The sequence below is a fragment of the Phyllobates terribilis genome, unplaced genomic scaffold (genome assembly GCF_046119375.1).
Source record: "Phyllobates terribilis strain yellow unplaced genomic scaffold, ASM4611937v1 Scaffold_235__1_contigs__length_3068650, whole genome shotgun sequence".
NCBI lineage: Eukaryota > Metazoa > Chordata > Amphibia > Anura > Dendrobatidae > Phyllobates > Phyllobates terribilis.
The window spans coordinates 2,303,109-2,325,908 of NW_027362995.1; the positions used below are offsets into that span (position 1 = coordinate 2,303,109).

Here is a 22,800-nt window from a genome sequence, read left to right on the forward strand (position 1 = left end):
GATGATGGATATCATGGCCACAGCCCGTGATACCACCCAGTTCTCAGTCCGACTAGCAATGAATCTTCCCTTTCTCCTGCACAGGGTTCAGCCCCCTGAATCGGCTGAAGAGCACACCCCTCCCTCCCACAGCTAATTGTGCCTTAAGCCCCCGTCTCACATAGCGAGATCGCTAGCGAGATCGCTGCTGTGTCACGGTTTTGGTGACGCAACAGCGACCTCACCAGCGATGTCGCTATGTGTGACACTTTGCAGCGATCAGGCCCCTGCTGTGAGGTCGCTGATCGCTGCAGAATGTCCTGGACCTTTTTTTGGTCGTTGCCCTCCCGCTGGTCAGCACACATCGCTGTTTGTGACCAGCGGGAGCAGCGATCAGGCTGGTAACCATGATAAACATCGGGTTACTAGGGGCACACGCGCGCCTAGTAACCCGCTGTTTATCATGGTTACGAGCCTGCTAAAGTGAGCGGTAACCTCCCGCTCACTGTAGCAGAGTGGTAACCATGATAAACAATGGGTTACTAGGTGCGCGTGTGCCCCTAGTAACCCGATGTTTACCATAGTTACCAGCCTGTTCCTGCTTCAGCAGGCTGGTAACCAGGAGCAGGACATCGTGGAAAGATTCTTTCCACGATGTCGCTGCTCCCCTGATCATTGGTGAGCCTGCCTGTTTGATAGCTCACCAGCGACCACATAGCGACGCAGCAACGATCCCTGACAGGTCGTATCGTTGTCGGGATCGTTGCAGCGTCGCCTAGTGTGACGGGGCCTTTAGTGGAGATATTTTCTCAGGTGGAACCCATCCCCTGGGTTTGCATGTGAGACTACCTGTGGTGATCATTATAGGGTAAATTGCAATATCAATTTGCCTTACAATCAATTTACCCTATAATGATTGGCCAGTATGTGGGTACATATAGCCTTGCACATACTGAAGTGGTTCCACACTACCCTAAAGAGTGACATATCATACTAAGACAGATTTATACTTGTTCATTCTTATATGTATTGATTCCTGGATATGTAGGGGGTGTACACATATATATAAATTATCCGCTTTAACTTATTGCTCTTACTATGTATCTTCCCTGCTGCGCGTCTTTGTGCATAGCCATTTGCACTGTGCTCTGTCCACTTCCGTGCCCTGTGATTGATTATTGATACTAATAAGGATTATTGTAGTTTTACAATACGGCCGCTAGATCATCTTTCTTCGTTTTTTTGTTTGCTCTTATGCAGTATATATGATGCCCCCACACAGTGTAATGTTCCCACAGTACCGCCATCCCCCACACACACAGTATAATATAATTCCAGTGTAGGTAAATGAGATGAGAATTAGCGTTATGGAAGATGAGTCTATGAGAAACGTGTTCAGCTGCAGACTCCGAGGAATAAACTGCTTGTTGTCTGTGGCCTAAAATATATAGGTTTTATTAGTAGAAGTCAATGAAAATAACTGAATGTTGTAAAATAATAAAAATATCATTGCTGTTAGGGTCCCCGCCAATCTCTGTATTTCCTGGTCAGCCCCAACGAACTTGTGATTATTACAGCCAATCAGCTGCTGACGCAGTGAGTAACACAGCCAGTGATTGGGAGTATGGAGGAGATGTCCATATAAGACTAGAGAATACAACATCTACACCTTCTATCTCCTGATATGTTTCCCTTATTATCTCCAGTAATTGTATTATTTCACAGGATTTTTATGATGTTACATCGGCTCATCATCTTCTCATTCAGGTCTCTACAATATCGGATCCTCTCAGTGAATATCTTCTATATAAGAGAATTTTCCTGATTTACCCATCAAAGATGGATATGGACAGAGACAAGATGGCGGAGAGGATATTCCACCTCACCCTAGAGATCCTCTTCCGGCTTACTGGAGAGGTGAGAGATTCTGATGACGTCACATTACATCATTCTTATCTATGGAAATAACAGATGGACAGAACTGGAGAGGTGAGGACACTGGAAATGTCTGTAGTGAGATTTATTAATGTGTCTCTTCATAACCAGGATTACTCAGTAGTGAAGAAGACCTCTAGTGAGCGCTGTCAGGACCCTGTGTCTGAGGGATGGGAAAGACCCCTGAGCCCAATCACAAGGCCTCCACCTCATCCCCTGATACATGAGGACATCAATGACCAGAAGATCCTAGAACTCACCTACAAGATGATTGAGCTGCTGACTGGAGAGGTGACACTGCTGGGAATGCTGGGACATTATACAGTAACACTATGAAGGGATCGGGGGGGTGACGGTATCATTGTATGTGTCAGGTTCCAATAAGGTGTCAGGATGTCGCTGTCTATTTCTCCATGGAAGAGTGGGAGTATTTAGAAGGACGCAAATATCTGTACAAGGACGTCATGATGGAGGTTCCCCAGCCCCTCACATCACCAGGTAATAGACAGGACTAAATACACACGGCCTATAATTATCTGTATGTAAAGAATGAATTCAGTCCATGTATGTGTTTCTTCCAGATCTGTCCAGCAAGAGGACAACACCAGAGAGATGTCCCCGTCCTCTTCTTCCACAGGACTGTAAACAAGAAGACCCCAATGTTCCTCAGGATCATCAGGTAGATGGAGAGAAGGTGTCATGAGATCTCCCCTATGATGTGTAGACGGCTGTGAAGGTCTTGTTATCAGTTTTGTTTTATCCACCAGTATTATATGTTGTCTATTTGTGTAATGAGGACGGTGGAGATGGCAGGATTAGAGCTGATCATAGATGTGACCTCTCCATCTGTCTGACTTTTACAATATTTGTTTCAGGGTGAAGATCTGACCCATATTAATACTACAGAGACATATATGAGGGGTGATGAGTGGTGTAAAGAGGAGATTCCTACATATGACCACCCAGGTGAGTAGTGACCATTAAATGCCGAGAAGTCACAGATTCTTCTCAGTCACCAGCTGTGGCTGCTTTATCGGTGGTGTAGACCGGCCGTATCACAATCGTGTGATCACCATTTAGACCACAACATTCTCCTCCACCCAAAACTGTCCAAATGACTTTGGGCATTAAAAGCCCTTTTCTATAGAACTTACAACCTGGAGGATCCACCTACCCACTGTCATTAGGAGACTTTGACCATTACCTGCCCAGATCTGTAAACTACAAAGCCAAATGTCAGCATATTGTGATCGACTCACTCAGCTTCTTAAAGAGGCAGACACAGGAACAGTGCGGCTGTTACCTCCAGGCCCACCCCACAAATACTCTAAAGGCTGTGAAGTTTATCCTATGACCTCCTCCCTCTCTACAGGTGTTCAATCATTCTAGCACTAAAGATGGCTGATTTACCCCCTCGTGTGCTGGAACCTTTTTCCTATGTTTAATTACTGGAGCTAACAATCTCAGTGCTACACATCTCTCCTCCAGTACTTTACCAGTGACTTTTTCACATTATGTAGAATGTGCTGAGAAGTTAGAAAATCACTTGAAGAAAAATATTATGATGGACCTGTAAAAGAAAGCGAAGGGTAATGATGCTGTTGGCTTCCTAGATCCCTGATATCTTATTGGATGAATCTACCTTCTCTCCTTTCTGTGCTGCTGAATGTGCTCATATGGTCCCTACAAGACCAGGTCCAGTCTTTCTGGCCAAACTTCACTTTTATGATCGACAACATTAAATGTGCAGTGAGGCCAAGTGTGAATTTCTGTACAATAACAGCAGAGTTTCCCTTTATCCTGACTTTTCAATTTCTTTTAAAACCAACTAACTTCAAACAGGATTGTGATAAACTACACAGAAAACATTACACCTGTGCCATGATATATCTCTAAGCTGTGCGTGGCTGATGGCTGTAATATACATTTATTCACGCCTGCAGGAGATGTGTTGGCTCGAGCCCTGGTTTCATGGATTCACTCCACATCATGAATTCCATTATGTTATCAGTCCTAAGGAATTCAGATTACTGCACAATCTCTCCTGAAATGGGGGCATTAATACTTTCTCTACTCTTCTGCTCAGGAGTCATAGTTGCTCCAATGGTCCATCATAAATGAGTGTGACTCCAGTTTAGTGTTGGAGTTCTCCCCTCATACATATATAGTTATATGAAAAAGTTTGGGCACCCCTATTAATCTTAAGCTTAATGTTTTATAAAAATTGGTGTTTTTGCAACAGCTATTTCAGTTTGATATATGTAATAACTGTTGGACCCAGTAATGTTTCTGCCTTGAAATGAGGTTTATTGTACTAACAGAAAATGTGCAATCTGCATTCAAACAAAATTTGACAGGTGCATAAGTATGGGCACCTCACCAGAAAAGTGACATTAATGTTTAGTAGATCCTCCTTTTGCAAAAATAACAGCCTCTAGTCGCTTCCTGTAGCTTTTAATGAGTTCCTGGATCCTGGATGAAGGTATTTTTGACCATTCCTCTTTACAAAACAATTCCAGTTCAGTTAAGTTTGATGGTCGCCGAGCATGGACAGCCCTCTTCAAATGATCCCACAGATGTTCAATGATATTCAGGTCTGGGGACTGGGATGGCCATTCCAGAACATTGTAATTGTTCCTCTGCATGAATGCCTGAGTAGATTTCAACTTTGTCACTGATTCTTGAATATTATTGTCAAGAATCTGCTGATACTGAGTGGAATCCATGCGTCCCTCAACTTTAACAAGATTCCCGGTGCCGGCATTGGCCACACAGCCCCAAAGCATGATGGAACCTCCACCAAATTTTACTGTGGGTAGCAAGTGTTTTTTTTGGAATGCTGTGTTTTTTTGCCGCCATGCATAACGCCTTTTTGTATGACCAAACAACTCAATCTTGGTTTCATCAGTCCACAGGACCTTCTTCCAAAAAGAAATTGGCTTCTCCAAATGTGCTTTTGCATACCTTAGCCGACTCTGTTTGTGGTGTGCTTGCAGAAACGGCTTCTTCGCATCACTCTCCCATACAGCTTCTCCTTGTGCAAAGTGCGTTGTATAGTTGACCGATGCACAGTGACACCATCTGCAGCAAGTTGATGCTGCAGCTCTCTGGAGGTGGTCTGAGGATTGTCCTTGACTGATCTCACCATTCTTCTTCTCTGCCTTTCTGATGTTTTTCTTGGCCTGCCACTTCTGGCCTTAACAAGAACTGTCCCTGTGTTCTTCCATTTCCTTACTATGTTCCTCACAGTGGAAACTGACAGGTTAAATCTCCGAGACAGCTTTTTGTATCCTTCCCCTGAACAACTATGTTGAATAATCTTTGTTTTCAGATCATTTGACAGTTGTTTTGAGGAGCCCATGACGCCACTCTTCAGAGGAGATTCAAACCGGAGAACAACTTGCAAGTGGCCACTTTAAGTAGCTTTTCTCATGATTGCATACACCTGGCTATGAAGTTCAAAGCTCAATGAGGTTACAAAACCCAAAAAAGTGCTTTAGTAAGTCAGTAAAAAGTAGGTAGGAGTATTTAAAACAAGAAAATGATAAAGGTGCCCATACTTATGCACCTGTCAAATTTTGTTTGAATGCAGATTGCACATTTTCTGTTAGTACAATAAACCTCATTTCTAGGCAGAAACATTACTGTGTCCAACAGTTATTACATATATCAAACTGAAATAGCTGTTGCAAAAACACCAATTTTTATAAAACATTAAGCTTAAGATTAATAGGGGTGCCCAAACTTTTTCATATAACTGTATTGTTGTTGGGGATGTAACATTTTTTTATCCTATGTCTATTTGTTTACAGATTTTCATTTTGTATGATTGTGGTGGGATCGGCCGGCCTCACTTATGTTACTCAGTAACTCCCTGGTCTGTTTAAAAAGAGGTCTCATTACCTCTTCCAAATGCCAGATATTCAAATATAAGACGCCTCATCTCTGCACTATTATAAAAAGTTCTCTTTAACTGTCTAATATTTCTTCTTGAAGCTCATCTGACAGAAAATATTGGATTTTACGATAATTTAGAGTTTGTGGCTGCTGGTAATCTGTTTACTCCAGAGAGGTTTCTCCACTAGTTAATCTTCTCATTTTTTTTTACTGATTAAGGCTATGTGCCCACGATGCAGAAATGTTCCGGATTTTTTCCTGAGCATTTCTGCATCTCCCTGGCAGAAAAAACGCATGCGGATTGTACATGCGGATTGTACATGCGTTTTTCCTGCCAGGGACATGCGGATGTGAAGCTTTCTTCACATGCAGTTCCGCATGCCGGTTGACAAGTGCTTTCCAAGCTATTTTAGCATCACTTGGAAAGTGCTTGACAACTTGGTCACACTATATAAATCCATGCAAACGACCCCAAAGAATGTCAAAAAAATGAAAAAATAAATCTATACTTACCTTCTGATAGCCCCTGGAGTCTTGCTTCGTTCTGTCCTGGCTTGCCGGCAGCTTGCGGTACACAACACTGAAGGACCTGCCGTCGCATGACTAAATGACGTCAGCGCAGGTCCTTCAGTCCACCGCGATCTGGCGGCAAGCGAAGACAAGGAGACCGGGAGCCGTCAGAAGGTAAGTATAGTATTTATTTTTTATTTTATTCTTTTTTTACAGGTACTATGGTACCTGGGTCCGGAGGAGAGTCTCCTCTTCTCCAGACCCGGGTACCATCCGCACATTGAAACGCTTGGATTCCGCATGTACAGATGCAGTGATGCGGATTCCATGCGTTCCAATGCAAGTCAATGGCGGCGAAAACGCAGCGCTTCCGCAAAATAATTGGTAGTGCTGCGGTTTTTTCCGCAATGATAACCTGCAGCGGAAATTTCCGCAGCATGTGCACAGCACATGCGGATTATCATTGGGGAACATGGCAGGCCTTCTACCATGCGTTTTTTAAGCGTTTCTGCAGCGTTTTTGCCACTGCGGAAATGCTTAAAAAACGCATCGTGGGCACACAGCCTAAGACTGTTCAGCCTAATCTTTTCAGTAGAAAATGTGATGTGTTATTGTCTATAGTCACAGTTTTCCCCATCAACCTTTAACTTCTTTAACCCATCTACATGAATCTGGACTTACACAGAGACACCTAGGCTTGGGCCTTGGTGTGACCTGTTGTTCTGTGGAGTGAGATATGAAGAATAGTCAGGTAGCCGGGTTAGAACCAGGAGGGCAGAGAAAATACAAAATCAGAAGACAAAAGAGTAGTCAGTAGTGATGCTTGGTTATTTGTTTCTCGAGCAATTTTCCGGCGGTTCCTTCCCCAACCCCCCCCCCCCCCATATCCTCCGTAGGGCTGGAGGGAGTCTAAAAATTGTTCAGATCTATGAAAACAGTGGAAACAGCATGGGGAAGACCCCTGGAATCATCTCTGAATCCCAGGTCGCTGCTGTGAACAATGTTACCAGAGTAGTATGCCACTTTTATGGGCTGACAATAAAAAATACAAAAACGAAGATAAAATGGATTTTCCTGGAAACAATTTTTAAGAAACATTCTTTCCAGGATAATGACTTCTATATAATGCAAAATAAATAACAGAAAAAATACTCCTCCACACCTTGGGCTATGTTCACACTTAGTGTTTTTGCACGTTCACATTGCTTTCAACGGTGAAAAATACATTCACCGGTAAATGTAATTTTAACATTTTACTACCTTATCTGGCCATGTGGTGTGTAAGACATGATCAGATACATCTGTTTCATTCATGAAAGAGAGACTCTGTAAGTCCCATTTTTTTTTCAGGCCTCACTATTTATAAAGCGCCATCAGGCGGCCCTTACTATTGTTAGAGTACCCTGCGGCGGCCACTAAAGCTAGACGGCCAAGCTCCGCAAGTAAGCGCTTCCGGCCGACGGAAGCCACTGGCATCAATAGCAGCTGATTGGCGGGGTTGCCGGGTGCGGGACCCAGGTCAATCAGACATTGATGCCCTATCCTACGGATGGGGTATAAATGTAAAATTAGTGGACAACTTCTTTAATACGGTAAAGTTTGAAACTTGCATGGCCATATATTGCTTCTGCAATATAACGTATCCATCTGAGGTGGTCAAATTTTCTTTTTTGTATATATTATGTAAAGTTTGCAACTTGGAGGTCCAGCAGGCGGCCCTCACAATTTATAGAGTGCCAGCAAGTGGCCTCCACTATTTTTACAGGGCCAGTAGGCATCTTGTGGACAGATGAGACCAAGATAGAGCTTTTTGGTAAAACATATCATTCAGCTGTTTACTGTAAATGGAATGAGGCCTAAAAATAAAAGAACACAGAACTTACAGTCAATTATAGTGGAGGGTCAAAGATATTTAGGGGTTGTTTTGCTTCCTCTGGCACTGAATGCCTTGACTGTGTGTAAGGCATCATGAAATCTGAATATTCCCAAAGGATTTTGGGTAGCAATGTAGTGCCCAGTGTCAGAAAGTTGGATTGGCATCCTAGGTCATGGGTCTTTCAGCAGGACAAGGACCCCAAGTTATGAATTTCTGTCAACCATGATAAATTTCTGTGAACTTTGATGAATTTCTGAGTACAGATCACCGTAAAAATTTTGAATTGGTCAACGAAAATGAACACTCATTTCCAGCAGGAGTATACATGTATATTGTAAAGAATGTTAGAAGTAGGTCTCTAAAAATTATTCATGCGGGCGTCCTAAATACCTTTAAAATAATTAATGGGGGTGTTGCATGATGATCACCCTGTTGATATTGTGGTGTAGGATGAGAAGAAGGAATAGGACAACATAAAAAGAAGAAATCTTCACACCTATCTGGGTGTGAAGATTTGCATGGGAATAGACCAGAAAAAAAATGGATTTGAGTTTATGTTCTGTTGCTGTCATCCGGTGGTGTTGAGAAGTCTGGGCCAATCCAGGCCTTGTTTATTTTGATATTAGTCAGCCTGTCAGCATTTTTAGTTGACAAGTGGGCGCACCTATCAGTTATAATACCCCCGGCGCACTAAAAACCCGCTCTGACAAAACGCTAGAGGCAGGGCAGGCCAGGATCTCCAAGCTGTAGTGAGACAGTTCATGCCACGAGTCTAACTTGGATACCTGATAGTTGTAAGGCACAGAGGAATCACCAAGGACGGTGGTACAGTCAGCAAGATACTCCTTCAGTATCTTCTAAAACTTTTCCCTCGTTGTCAGACTACCCCGTGTATCAGGGCCTGGGCACTGGGAGGGTCTGAGAAAACTGTCCCAGACCTTTGAGAGTGTTCCCCTGCTTCTACTGCATATGGCTTTGTGTGTCTGTCTCCCTGTACTCATTGGTTGTCCAATAAACTGTGACCTCTACCATCTAAGTTGTCAGATGGGAATTTTTTATATTCTTCAACTAGGGCCTTCTGGTACTGCAACATTTTATTAGACCTCGCTGCCACTTGAAGGAGAGATAGAAAGTTCTCCATGTAGCATGGATCTAGAAGGGTGACCAACCAGTAATTACTGTTGCCTAAAATGTGTACAACGCGAGGGTCACGGGAAAGGCAGCAGAACATAAACTCAGCCATATGTGCCAGACTGCGAAGAGCCAAGACTTCCCTGTCCCCACCAAGATGGATGATTGTCCATCATCTCCTCCTCACGGTGAACAGACGGGATGAAGGTGGTGCAGGTTGTACCGTCTGTAGCGCAGGAAACCTGCCTGTGTTCCTCATTAGCACCCAATCCACGTTGAAAAGATGATACAAGGCTGGGCTGTGTAGCATCACCCTGTATAGTTTCTTGCCCATCTCAACTTGCTGCGCCTGCAAAACCTCCTCTTTAATTGTGAGCAGCGAGCGTTTCAGTAGGCAGAGAAGCGGGAGGGTGACGTTGATTATGGCATCACCACCGCTCACTATCTTGGTGGAGTCATCAAAGGTTTGGAGAACTGCACAGATGTCAGACATCCATGTCCACTCATCAGCTCTTATGTGCGGAGACTGACCAGAATATTGACGGGCGTGTTGGAGCTGGTACTCAACAACTGCCCACTGCTGCTCACAAGGCCTTGTTAACATATGCAACGTTGAGTTCCAGCGCATGGTAACATTGTACAACAATCAGTGAGCTGGAAGTTGCAAAGGCTGCTGAAGCACAGCCAGGGCGGCGGAAGCTGTAGCTGACTTGCGGAAATGGGCACACGCAGTGTACTTTCACAAGCAGCTCAGGCAGATCATGGTAGGTTTTGAGAAACCGCAGAACCACTAAGTTGAGCACGTGGGTCAGGCATGGTACATGTGCTCGGTTGCCAAGCTTCAGAGCCACTTGCAGGTTCCAGCCATTGTTACACACGACCATGCTTGGTTGTAGGTTCAGCGGTGAGAGCCACAGATCTGTCTGCTCTGTTACAGCTTTCAACAACTCTGCAGGGGTGTGCAGTTTGTCACCTAAGCAGATTAGCTTCTGCAGAGCCTGTTGCTGCTTGGCCAAGGCAGTGCTGAAGTTTCTAGCTTCATATTATTGATGTTTCAGAGATATGGAGGATGAAGAGGCGAAGGAGGTGCAGGAACTGCTGTACAAGGTGGGGGCAACCCTGATTGAACCAGGGCCCGCAATCCTCGGCATCGGTAGCACATGTTCCGTCCCAAGATCCGACTGGGTCCCGGCTTGCACAATATTCACCCATTGTGCCGTCAGGGAAATGTTGCATCCCTGGCCACAAGCACTTGTCCACATGTCTGTGTTTAGGTGGACCTTCCTAGTAACTGCATTGTGAGGGCACGGGTAATGTTAAGGGACAAGTGCTTGTGTAAGGCAGGGATGGTACATCGGGAGAAATAGTGGCTGCTGGGGACTGAGTACCTAGGTACAGCTGCGGCCATGAGGTTGCAGAAAGCTTCCTTCTCCACAAGCCTAAAATGCAATATTTCCAGTGCGAGCAGTCTGGAAATGTGGCCGTTTAGTATTGTGGCCTGTGGGTGTGCAGGTGGCTGCGTATTTCCGCTTGTGTTCCAAGGGACAACTGAATGCTGCGCTGGGACAAGGACGTGAATGTGGTTGCTACGACAGGTGGAGAGTGGGAGGCATCTTCGCCTGCATCATGGACAGGGGATTGGCATGCACATACAACAGGTGAAGAGGCAGTGGTGTCACCCACAGACACTGTTTCTGGTCCTGGCGTTTGGCCCAGCTAGTTGAGTGCTTTGCTATCGTGTGCCTGAGCATGCTGGTGGTGGTCAGGCTAGTAGCTGTGCTGCCCCTGCTGATGCTGGCACAGTATATGTTGCAAATAGCCTTTTTTTGGGTTAACTGGACAGTTTTTAAAAAAGCGCCAGACTCCGGAAGACCTAACCCTTGGACTGGCAACTTCCCTCGTGCTGGTGTTCTGGGGAACAGTTGCCCGCCTTGTCTCTATGGTCACGTCACTACCTCTTCCTGCCTGTTGCGGTACTATGGATCCCACCTTCTCTGCGCTGCTGTCTTTGCTCTGCTTGTCACCTTCCCAGATTGGGTAAGTAACCTCATCGTCCACCATCTCGTCTTCCCCGTCCACACCCTTGTCTTCCTACTGACTTACAAATATTTGGGTATCGCTAAGTGTGATCTCCTCATATCCTGCTTGAAGCGAACAGGGCAAGAGGACAGAAACTATAAATGGAAATATAAACAGCCCTTCGGAGTGTCTAAGTGTGAGATCACTTGTCTCCGGGCGCTCGGCATGGTGAGAGGACGGAGGCTCAGGGTGAGGATTATGTGGTCCAGACTCAAGACTACTGAGACTGGACCGTGTGGAAGACAGGGTGGTGCTGAAAACTGACTGGAAGCATTGTCTGCTATCAACCCAACAACCTTTTCACACTGGTCTGGCTTCAAGAGTATTGTTCCACAAAGTGGGACAGGACGCTAGGTCGACATGATGTGGGTGTTTGTTGTGCTACTTCAGCAGGCACAGTTTCCCCTTGCCCCGTCTCATGCTGCACATAACACATCTGCATCTCTGGCTGCTATAGGCGTAAAAGGGGACAAACTTATGGTGTGGCACCCATGCTCCCCTGACCTCAACCCCATTGAGAACCTCTGGAGCTTCATCAAAAGGAGTGTCTATGATGGCGGGAGGCAGTTCACATCTAAGCAACAGCTCTGGGAGGGTATTCTGTCCTCATGCAAAACAATTAAAGCAGAAACCATCCAAAACCTGACAAATTTAATGGACGAGAGAGTTCAGAAGCTGCTTTCGAACAAGGGGTCCTATGTGCAAATGTAACATCACCTAGAATAAAGTTTTGAGTTGAAAACTGTTTGATTTCAGTTTCTAACAACCTGCTAATGCTTATAATTTCAAAAATGACCATTTTTTTGTTCTTTATTAAAATGAAAAGGTTGAAAACTCTGCTGTGCATAATAATTTGGAACATGCATTTTGAGTGCAGTTTGAGTGTTTTATTTTTTAAAAAATATACTGTTATCATAGACAGTTTGTACAAAAACCTTTCAATTGTACTCTAATAGTTATTTGACTGGAAAATTACAATGACTGCAATTCATGTAGGTAATTTGGGAAAATCTGAGAAAATATTATTTGCATAACAATTTGGAACACAGTGTATTTGGCAGCTTCAACAAAATTTCACGATTATTAATGCAGTAAAAATCTGACCACTTCAGATGAGCAAGTTTTACTGCAATAGCAATATGCTATTGGTTAGCGGCCAAGTCAGGATGTATGTTTTCAACACACAACTGTCACATTTTAAATGGAGTATAATATTTCGCAGATTCCAAAAAATTTCAGGATCATTACGCAGTAAAATCTGACCACCACAGATGGACTTTTTCAATGCTTGCACTACATAGCAATGCTAGTCAAATCAACTAAGTGTGGCTGTATACTGTTAACAAACAAATGGAGCAGTAAAAATAGTGTAGTATATTGCTTTTCACAAAAATTAGCAGGATTAAGAGCAAAAAGGAATATTATTATCCCTGAGAACTAGGGCTATTGATATGAGTTACAGCAGCAGAAAGAACATGCAATGAAGCCTAACCTGTATATCTCTCCACAAACTCTGCCTAACCTGCTAACAGCAGTATTAATATACATCAGAATGAGCCCTTACAAGGGCTGTTGGTTCAGATGAAATAAATACAACTAGTGTGGAATCCCTGCCTAAAAGAAGCTAGAATTCTCTCCCTCGCTCAGCCGCAGCTCTCCCTACTCTGCCTATTTCCGGGGTAGACTGTGATGAGGGCAGGGTCCCTGGTCTTATATAGACCTGATGATGCTATGCAGCCAGCCATTCACTGTAATGTCACTACCAACATGGCTACGGCATTACAGTGACTGGCAGGCGATCCCTACATGTTAATTGGCTGCCTAAAAAGTGCCAAACATGTGAGGCCGGCACTCGAGCTCGCTCCCGAAATTTTAAGAAAAAAAAATACTCGCTGAGTACTGAGCATTTCGAGCACTGTGATGCTCGGGTAAGTAACGAGTAGTGACAAGCATGCTCGCTCATCACTAATAGTCAGTAAATGGGCCAAAGCCATATCAGGAACCAAACACACAAGCCGGGTGCTGAGTACAGAGGACTGAACAAGAGGAGAACAAGGCTGTATCAGGCAGTTTCTGGCAATATACTCTGAGCTTTAGTAGTGTGACTTCAGCTGGATTGCACACACTCATACTGCCAGACTGGATGGTACTACAGGTCCCAAGCACCCTAATCTTAATGGCTGGACAGGGCCTGTGCGCCCAGAGCTTCTGGTTCCAACATCTCCATCACCAATGCCACCCGCAGAATGAATAAGGCAGACCATTTGCAGAAGCCCTAATATGACAAAATGGCAGAAAACCAGAACATTAGAAATCCCCATAAAGTGACTCCATTTTGGAAATTATAACCCTCAATGAATGAATCTATAGGACTAGTGACTATTTTGACTCCACAGACACTTTCCGGAAATTAGCACGCAGTGGATGTTGGAGAGTGAAAATTGCACATTGGCCATTTTATTACCCAACACATAGTGCCCATATTGTGCTCCAGGAGGCACACACCATAAATTAACTGTGTTCTTCTCACTATAGTAATGCCAAATTCATGGATGCTAAATGTGGTTTGGCACACTGCAAGGGTCAGAAGCAAGGGGGGCATTTGTTTTTGGGAGTGCGGATATTGCTGGATTGGTTTATGGAAGCCATGTTTCTTTTTAAGAGCCTTTTGAGCCACTAATAATGTGGAAACCTCTGTTTTTCCACTGACAGATAATGGACTTGAGTGGGGACTTTTTTTTTTTTGCAGGATGAGTAGAAGTTTTTATTGATATTATTTTCGCCTACATAACATTTTTTGGTGGCTTTTTTTATTCCATATTTGGGAGGCAGAATGAACAAACAGTTGGACACCACGCTCCACTGGTTCATCCTATGAGGTTTTCTATTAGACTGTGAACTGTCATTGTCTTGGTAAATAATAATAATTTTTCTACGTAACTTTCAATTGTTACCGACAGTTTAAGTAGAAATGTTCACAAATATTACATTCAAGGATATTTTATTCAAAAATTATAACTGTTTTTATTCTTGGCAGATGACTGTACCAGGAGATCAGAGGGACAGCTGACATCATCAATTTTTAAATCCGATGATCTTGAGATGCCACAAGATACAATTGAAGTGAATGCCATTACTCCAGATACACCATCATCCCTTCACAGCAAAGATCTGTCATCTGATCCTTTGAAACAGGTCCTGTCTTCTGATTCATTACCGACTACTAAGGAAAATCAAAGTCACAAAATAAGCATTAAAAAGCAAACTGCTCCTAAAGCAATTAATCCATTTTCATGTTCAGAATATGGAAATAGTTTTCCTCTCCAAAAGTTTTTTCTTAAGAATCAAGACATTCACACAGCAGAGAATATATTTTATTGTTCCAAGTGTGGGAAATGTTTTAACCAGAAATCGAAACTTGTTCGACACCAGAGAACTCACACAGGGGAGAATTCATTTTCATGTTCAGAATGTGGGAAATGTTTTATGAAGAAATCATCTCTTCTTAGTCATCAGAGAACTCACACAGGGGAGAAGCCTTTTTCCTGCTCAGAATGTGGAAAATATTTTAGGCATAAACGTAGTCTTGTTTTGCACCAAATAACGCACACAGGGAAGAAGTCTTTTTCATGTTCAGAATGTGGGAAATGTTTTAACCGAAAAGCGTATCTTGATAGCCATCAGAAAACCCACACAGGGGAGAAGCCTTTTTCATGTTCAGAATGTGGGAAATGTTTCAGATGGAAACAGCATCTTGATAACCACCAGAGAACACACACAGGGTAGAAGCCTTTTTCATGCTCAGAATGTGGGAAATGTTTTAACCGGAAACAGAATCTTGATAACCACCAGAGAACTCACACAGGAGAGAAGCCTTTTTCATGTTCAGAATGTGGGAAATGTTTTAGCTGGAAATCGCATCTTCGTAGCCACCAGAGAACCCACACAGGGGAGAAGCCTTTTTCATGTTCAGAATGTGGGAAATGTTTTAACCTGAAACAGAATCTTGATAACCACCAGAGAACCCACACAGGGGAGAAGCCTTTTTCATGTTCAGAATGTGGGAAATGTTTTAACCTGAAACAGAATCTTGATAACCACCAGAGAACCCACACAGGGGAGAAGCCTTTTTCATGTTCAGAATGTGGGAAATGTTTTAACCAGAAATCAGATTTGATTAAGCACCTGAGAACCCACACAGAAGAGAGGCCTTTTTCATGTTCAGAATGTGGGAAATGTTTTAACCAGAAATCACATTTGATTAAGCACCTGAGAACCCACACAGAAGAGAGGCCTTTTTCCTGTTGAGAATGTGGGAAATGTTTTAACCAGAAATCAGGTTTGATTAAGCCCCAGAAAATTCACACAGGGGATAAGCGTTTTTCATGTTCAGAATGTTTGAAAAGATTTAACTGAAAATTGTATCTTCATAAAGGGGTTGTCCACTACTAGGGCAACCACTTGTCATTCCTCATGTTTGGCCTCATTAAAATAAAAACACTCATACTCACACTCTGTGTCATCGCTGTTCCAGCCATGTCTGCACTCATGTACCCGGGGCTATTGTGAGGTTGTTACATCACCCGAGCCCTGCGCCCAATCCGCGCCAGCTTCACTGTCCCCGCCTTCAGACAGATTGAACATCAACAGGAAGCCAGGGCTACAGCTGCTTTCTGACTTTCTGTTATTGTTCGATGTGTCCAAAGGTGGGGACAGTGACTCCAGGGCTGATTGGGCACAGGGCTTACATGACATAACAACGTAATATAATCCCTGGAAACGCAAGTGCTGACACCACTAGAACACCGCAGGCATGGGAGGTTTGTATGACTTTTTATTTTAACAGGACCAAACATGAGGAATGAGAAGGAGTTGTCTAAGTAGTGGACAGCCCCTTTTAAAGATCAAAAATCCCACACACAGAGAAGACATTATCATACCTAGAGTGTGAGAAATGAATTACTGGAAAATCGTATTTTGTTGACCATCAAAAATAACCCAGACGGGTAGAAACTATATATGTTATTGACAAATTGTACATGCGTATTGTGTGTATGTAAATGTGAATCAGAGCTCTGTGTATATAAATATGCATACAAGTGGTGTTCAAAAGTTCTGCATAGGCGTGAAGAAAACTATATATTTCATACTTCTGCATCTCTACAGTGAAACTGGTGGAACATATATGTTTTTGTAATCCCTCATTGTATGCCATACTCATTTTTGAATGTCCCAAGTGTATAAATTGTTATGGTATGCGCATTTTTGATAATTTTTTTTTACAGCATAACCATCATAACCATACCTACACCAGTACAGTGTGTAGAATGGTGAACAGGTTTCTAAGTTCATTAACTTCCAATGCAAGTTCACACAGACTTAAATTTTACTTTTTAAGATTTATTGTTTTTTATTTAATTCAGAGTCCTGAAAAGGGCCTTTTGAGTGCATCTTTAGGCTGCCTGCCCACGTTGCGTATTACAAGCGTATATGCTGCGGAATTTCCGCAGCGTAAACGCTTGTAAAACGCATGTATATCCGCACCCCATGGTCCCCAATGGTATATACTGCGGTCAAAAATCCACAGCATGTTCATTAATTTTGCGTTTCCGCATGCGGAATCAATGTGCGGATGGTACCCAAGTCTGGAGGAGAGGAGACTCTCCTCCAGACCTGGGTACCAAAGAACCTGTAAAAAAAAGAATAAAATAAAGTTTATACTTATCTTCTGATGTTTTCCCTCCGTCGCGCTGTTGTGTGAAGGACCTGCCACGTCATTGAGTCATGTGACCTATCACATGTCTCAATGACTTCACTGCAGGTCCTGCACACAACAGCGTGAGCCGCTCAAGACTCCGGACGGAGCAGAGAATGCATCGGAAGGTGAGTATAAACTTTATTTTTTACCATTCTGATTTTTTTTTTTTAACTATTACTTGGTCACACTATATAAATCCATGCCGGTTGCATGGATTTATATAGTGTGAACAAGTTGTCAAGCACTTTTCCAAGTGATGCTTAAATCACTTGGAGAAGTGCTTGATAACCCGCATGCGGAAATGCATGCAAAGACACCTCACAAACGCTTCTACCTGGCGGGAAAACCGCATGCGATTTTCCCGCCAAGGAGAAGTGTAAAAAATATGCTTCAGTTCCGCAACGTGGGCACTTAGCCTTAGCTTCTAATACTTTATTGGCCAGACTTTGCTCTTGAGCACCAGCTTGCATCTCTGTGGCATTGAGTGAACAAGCTTCTGCAGATGTTCACGAGTGATGATGTGCTTCCAGGCCTGTATCAGAGACTCAATCAACTCTCTCTTGGTCCTTGGCTATTTTTTAGATATCTCTATTGATACCTTGTGCCACAAATTTTCAATTGGATTGAGGTCCGAGGACTGGGCTGGCCAGTCAATAGTAGCCACCTTGTTCTATTTTTCCATTCTTAGCTCTGTGACAAGGAGCATTATCATCCTGGAAGATATAATCCCCTGAAAACAGGTGTTGAGCAGAAGGCAGCATTTTCTTATTAAGGATGTCTATGTATTTTTTTGCATTACCATACCCTCCACAATATGAAGCCTTCCAACACCATTGGCTGCCATACAGCCCCAGACCATTACTTTCATCAGATGTTTCACAGAGAAGCTCAAACACTGGCTTGTACTCATCATGTGGAAACCTTCTCAGATAAGACTTGCCATCATTTCCTAAAATGAAAAAAGTGCTTTCATCACTAAATAGCACTTTTTCCCACTCCTCCTTCCTCCATTTTGAATATTTCAATGCCCACAGTTTTCGCCTTTGTCTTTGTATGGCTGTCATCAATGGCTTCTTTCGGGCCTTGTACCCTCTCAATCCTGCTTCCAAACATCTCTTCCTAACAGTTGATGTTGATACCTCAATATTGCACTTTTCTTGCCATTCTCGCAGAAGCTGAGGAGAGGTGAGCTTTCGATTGGCAAGGGATGTTCTTATCAGTACTCTATCCTCCCTTTTAGTTGACTTTCTGGGCTGACTAGATCTGGGCCTGTCCTGGGTAATTCCAAGCTGCTTATGTTTCTGCAAAATTCTTACGACTGTACTCTGATTACAGCCGACCTTCCTTGCGATCTGGGGGCCAGTATAACCCTCTTCATGTAGCACCACAACTCGCACACGATCCTCCGCTGACAAAAATCTGAAGGCTCCCATCATAAAGCTCTACAGTATGATTCACTAGATAGACCAACAGATAAAACAAACAAAGCAGCGGATGTGATGCAATGTAATGGAATGTGATTGGCTGCCATATCCAGGTTATGATTGGTCACAAGAACCTCATCTGTGATTGGCTAATTTTGGATCTGAAGCTGTACAATATTTAGTTGTGCTTTCAATTCCCATATTGTTGCAATAATTTCAGGCAAAACTGCTTCAAAAGCTAAAAATATTACAGGGAGAGAATGCAAAATTGTATTCTGAACAAAACCATATATAATGTCATATTAGCATCGAAGATATTCGACAGAAAACGTTTAAAACTTGAAAAATCTATTTATCCTATGCCTATGCAGGACTTTTGAACACCACTGTATGTAGCAGAGCTGTGTGTATGTAAATGTGCGTATGTAGCAGAGCTGAGTGTGCATGCACTGTCCATGCAGCAGTGTTAGAAAGACCACATGGGCCAGGGTTCATCCTATTGATTGCCGTACTCCTTTCCGTTGGTATAACACTTCTCAGACAATGCAGGATAGGGGACCACACTCAGATAAGACTTTATTAGGTCAACAACAGTTAACATCATATATTACAATCCCATTGGCTCGCTGGGGATTAGAACCTCAGCGACTTTGGGGCATTTAGAGCCAATCTGCTGCCAACTACCAGGATGATGAAGATTCCCCATGGGACCTTCAGGATTTTAAGAGTGTTAAGGCCCTGTCACACATAACGAGATCGCTAGCGAGATCGTTACTACGTCACAGTTTTGAGATCGCTGGAGAGATCGTTCGGGAGCCGTCAAACATGTAAACTTGCCAACGATTTCGGCCGCCCCAGCGATCTAACTAACGATCTCGTTGGTCGCTGGGACGCTGTCACACAGCAGCTATTTCAACGATCCACACTCAACGATACACACTTTGAGGGACTGTACTGTGACAGAAAGGCGTACATAAAATTACCTTTCCGCGCCCACTCATCTTCGATTGGTGGACGCTACTGCGTTCTGATTGGCCGGGGGTTTTTAAAAAGGCGACGTTGGGGCAATTCCGCTCCCTTGTTCCTATCTGCGCTTTGCTTTCGGATCGTAGCAGTGTTCTCCGGGCAAGTTTCGTCCATCTGGGATTTGTTGAAGCCTTGTCAGCGTCCTGATTTTTGGATCCTAGTTGCGATCTACTGCTGTGATTCCATTCATTTGTGGATTTTCTTCAGCTGTGACTGAACATTGACTTTTGGGTTTTTCAGGCACTGTATTGCTTTGTTTCCACGGTAAGTTATTTTAGTGGATTTTTATCACACTCAATAAGTATATATTTGCTTATATATTGGAGGCCATTTTTAGTCAGCAAATGGTGTGTAGTACTTTTTACTTTGTTTGAAAATGTTTCATGTATGCTCACTGTATTGCTATCCTTTTCAGATGGCTTTCAAAAGTGAAGAGTTTGTGAGGGAAATGATTGACCTCTACCGCCCCCTGCCGTGCCTTTGGCAAATAAAATCAACAGACTACTGCAATAGAGAGAAAAAGAGGGAGGCCTACCAGCAATTGATTTCCCTCTTTAAAAGGCATGGCCCCAACGAGAAGGTGGATGAAGAGCTGGTGAAGAGAAAGATCCAGGGTCTACGTACCGTATATAAGAAAGAACTCAACCGGGTGGAGAAATCAAAGAAGTCAGGTACCGGCACAGATGAGGTTTATGTGCCGACATTATGGTATTATGATTTGCTTGCCTTCACCCGTGACCAGGAGCTACCTCGGCGAATGGTGTGTACGATACGGCAGACCCCGGAAGAAGACCCCGACATACGGACTGACTCCCCTGTTGAAGATGTAAGTACCTTCTTTGCTTCCCTGTAAATAGCATTTATACTTTCAATGTACATGCCCTAGTTTAGACGCCCCTCATATTTGTTTTTTAGTGCACGTGTACCCATGCTGGTCATAACATACCTGCTGGATGTTGTAACCAAATCTTAACTTTATTTTTGTGTTCCCACAGCACCATTGGCAAGATGACGACATCTCGGCTACGGAACGTGGTATGGAGGAGGCGAGTGTTATGTCAAGGAATGAGGAACCTATGGCATCGGTGAATGAAGACCCTATGGCCTCTACAAGTGAAGACCTTGTGCCTCGGCGACAGAGAAAATCAAGGAAAAGAAAGGCCAGCTTGCCGCCATCGCCAGATCTAGTATCTCTGGCGAACAAGATTCTACTTCTGCAGACCCAGGCCAAGCGGGACAGCTTTGCAACATATGCTGGCGAGAGACTACAGAGGCTGGATGACCGACAGAGGGCGCATGCAGAAAGGGTCATGTTTGAGACTTTAAATAAAGCGGCAGCCGGTGAACTTAATGAAACGTCTACTGTACATACTCTGATTGACCCTGGCCATTTTCAACAACATTCTTGGACCCATAGGCCGGACCCACTTCACAGCACACCAGTGCAGAGGATCCGGCGTCCACAAAGCCTTGCCCCCCCCCCCACAGTATCCCATGTGTTCTGATTCTTTTGTTTCCCCCAGGCACGGATACACAAATACAGGTAATCGATATGAAGAACTGTAGTGATGTTTCATTTCAATTTTTTTTATCATTTTGTAAATATTGTTAATTTAATACTTATTTAAATTGTTAAAATTGTTTATATTTTTGTTTGTTTATAAAAACAAGGTTTATTGTCCTCTTTTTTAACTTTACCCCTGCCCTCTGATCTCACCCTGATTGAAATAAAAATGTTTTTTGGTTGCCTTATTTTCTGCTTTACCTCTTCCCGAGGGTGGGACCCCTCACCCCTGCCCTCCGATCCCTTCCCAATCTCCGTTCCCTCCCCTCCATTCTCTACCGTCTATTCCCATCCCTGCTCTCCGCTGGTGATCACCTCCTCCCCTTCTCCTCCTCCGGCTCCAGGCTTTATCACCTGTCTTCTGTCTTTTCCCTGTGTCCTCTGGTCTTCTTCACAGCTGGTTTTCTTCCCCTCCTCTTCCTACTTCCCTTCTTTTAGTCTTTGGGGTCATAGTCATGGTGCACGGTATGGCAATGATCTGCCATACCATGCACTATGAGTCTGACTCAGATTATAGGTTGTATATATTAGATTCTTGATAGGGCGTTGATCCAGGGAACTAGTCTGATTGCCGTATGTGGAGTCAGGAAGGAATTTTTTTTCCCAAAACGGAGCATGGTTTTTTTTGCCTTCCTCTGGATCAACATGTTAGGTCTTCCTTATAGTTTTCATACTATGTTCCTATTCTTTCCTCTTCTCTCTTCTTCTTGAATTAGCTGGCATCTGTGAAAGCCGACTTCAGACGGCTTTCCTGCCCCCACACAACTTCAGCTAATAATATCAATAAGTAGGCGGCAATGAAAGCCGACTTCAGACGGCTTTCCTGCCCCTACACTACTTCAGCTGATAACATCAATTAGTAGACAGCTATTAAAGCCGACTTCAGACGGCTTTCCTGCCCCCACACAACTTCAGCTGATAATATCAATAAGTAGGCGGCAATGAAAGCCGACTTCAGACGGCTTTCCTGCCCCTACACTACTTCAGCTGATAACATCAATTAGTAGACAACTATTAAAGCCGACTTCAGACGGCTTTCATGCCCCCACACAACTTCAGCTGATAACATCAATTTGCAGGCGGCTATTAAAGCCGACTTCAGACGGCTTTCCTGCCCCTACACAACTTCAGCTGATAACATCAATAAGCAGGAGGGTGTGAAAGCCGACTTTGGAGTGGGCTTTACTGCCCCTGCACTGCTTGTTTTAGGCAGTATCACACAGGATAGGATTAGATACACAACCCGTCAGGCAGTATCACACAGGATAGGATTAGATACACAACCCGTCAGGCAGTATCACACAGGATAGGATTAGATACACAACCCTTTAGGCAGTATCACACAGGATAGGATTAGATACACAACCCGTCAGGCAGTATCACACAGGATAGGATTAGATACACAACTCTTTAGGCAGTATCACACAGGATAGGATTAGATACACAACCCTTTAGGCAGTATCACACAGGATAGGATTAGATACACAACCCGTCAGGCAGTATCACACAGGATAGGATTAGATACACAACTCTTTAGGCAGTATCACACAGGATAGGATTAGATACACAACCCTTTAGGCAGTATCACACAGGATAGGATTAGATACACAACCCTTTAGGC

General features: G+C 43.6%; 1 protein-coding gene across 1 annotated transcript; it reads left to right on the plus strand.

Moving 5' to 3' along the window:
* Positions 1–1,983: 1,983 nt before the first annotated feature.
* Positions 1,984–21,165, plus strand: LOC141215259 (uncharacterized). Its single transcript, XM_073665582.1, has 7 exons — positions 1,984–2,205; positions 2,289–2,412; positions 2,496–2,593; positions 2,790–2,880; positions 14,445–14,602; positions 20,031–20,441; positions 20,611–21,165. The coding sequence occupies exons 1-7, from the start codon at positions 1,984–1,986 to the stop codon at positions 21,118–21,120; spliced, it is 1,614 nt and encodes a 537-aa protein (XP_073521683.1). The 3' UTR covers positions 21,121–21,165.
* The last annotated feature ends 1,635 nt before the right edge of the window (positions 21,166–22,800 follow it).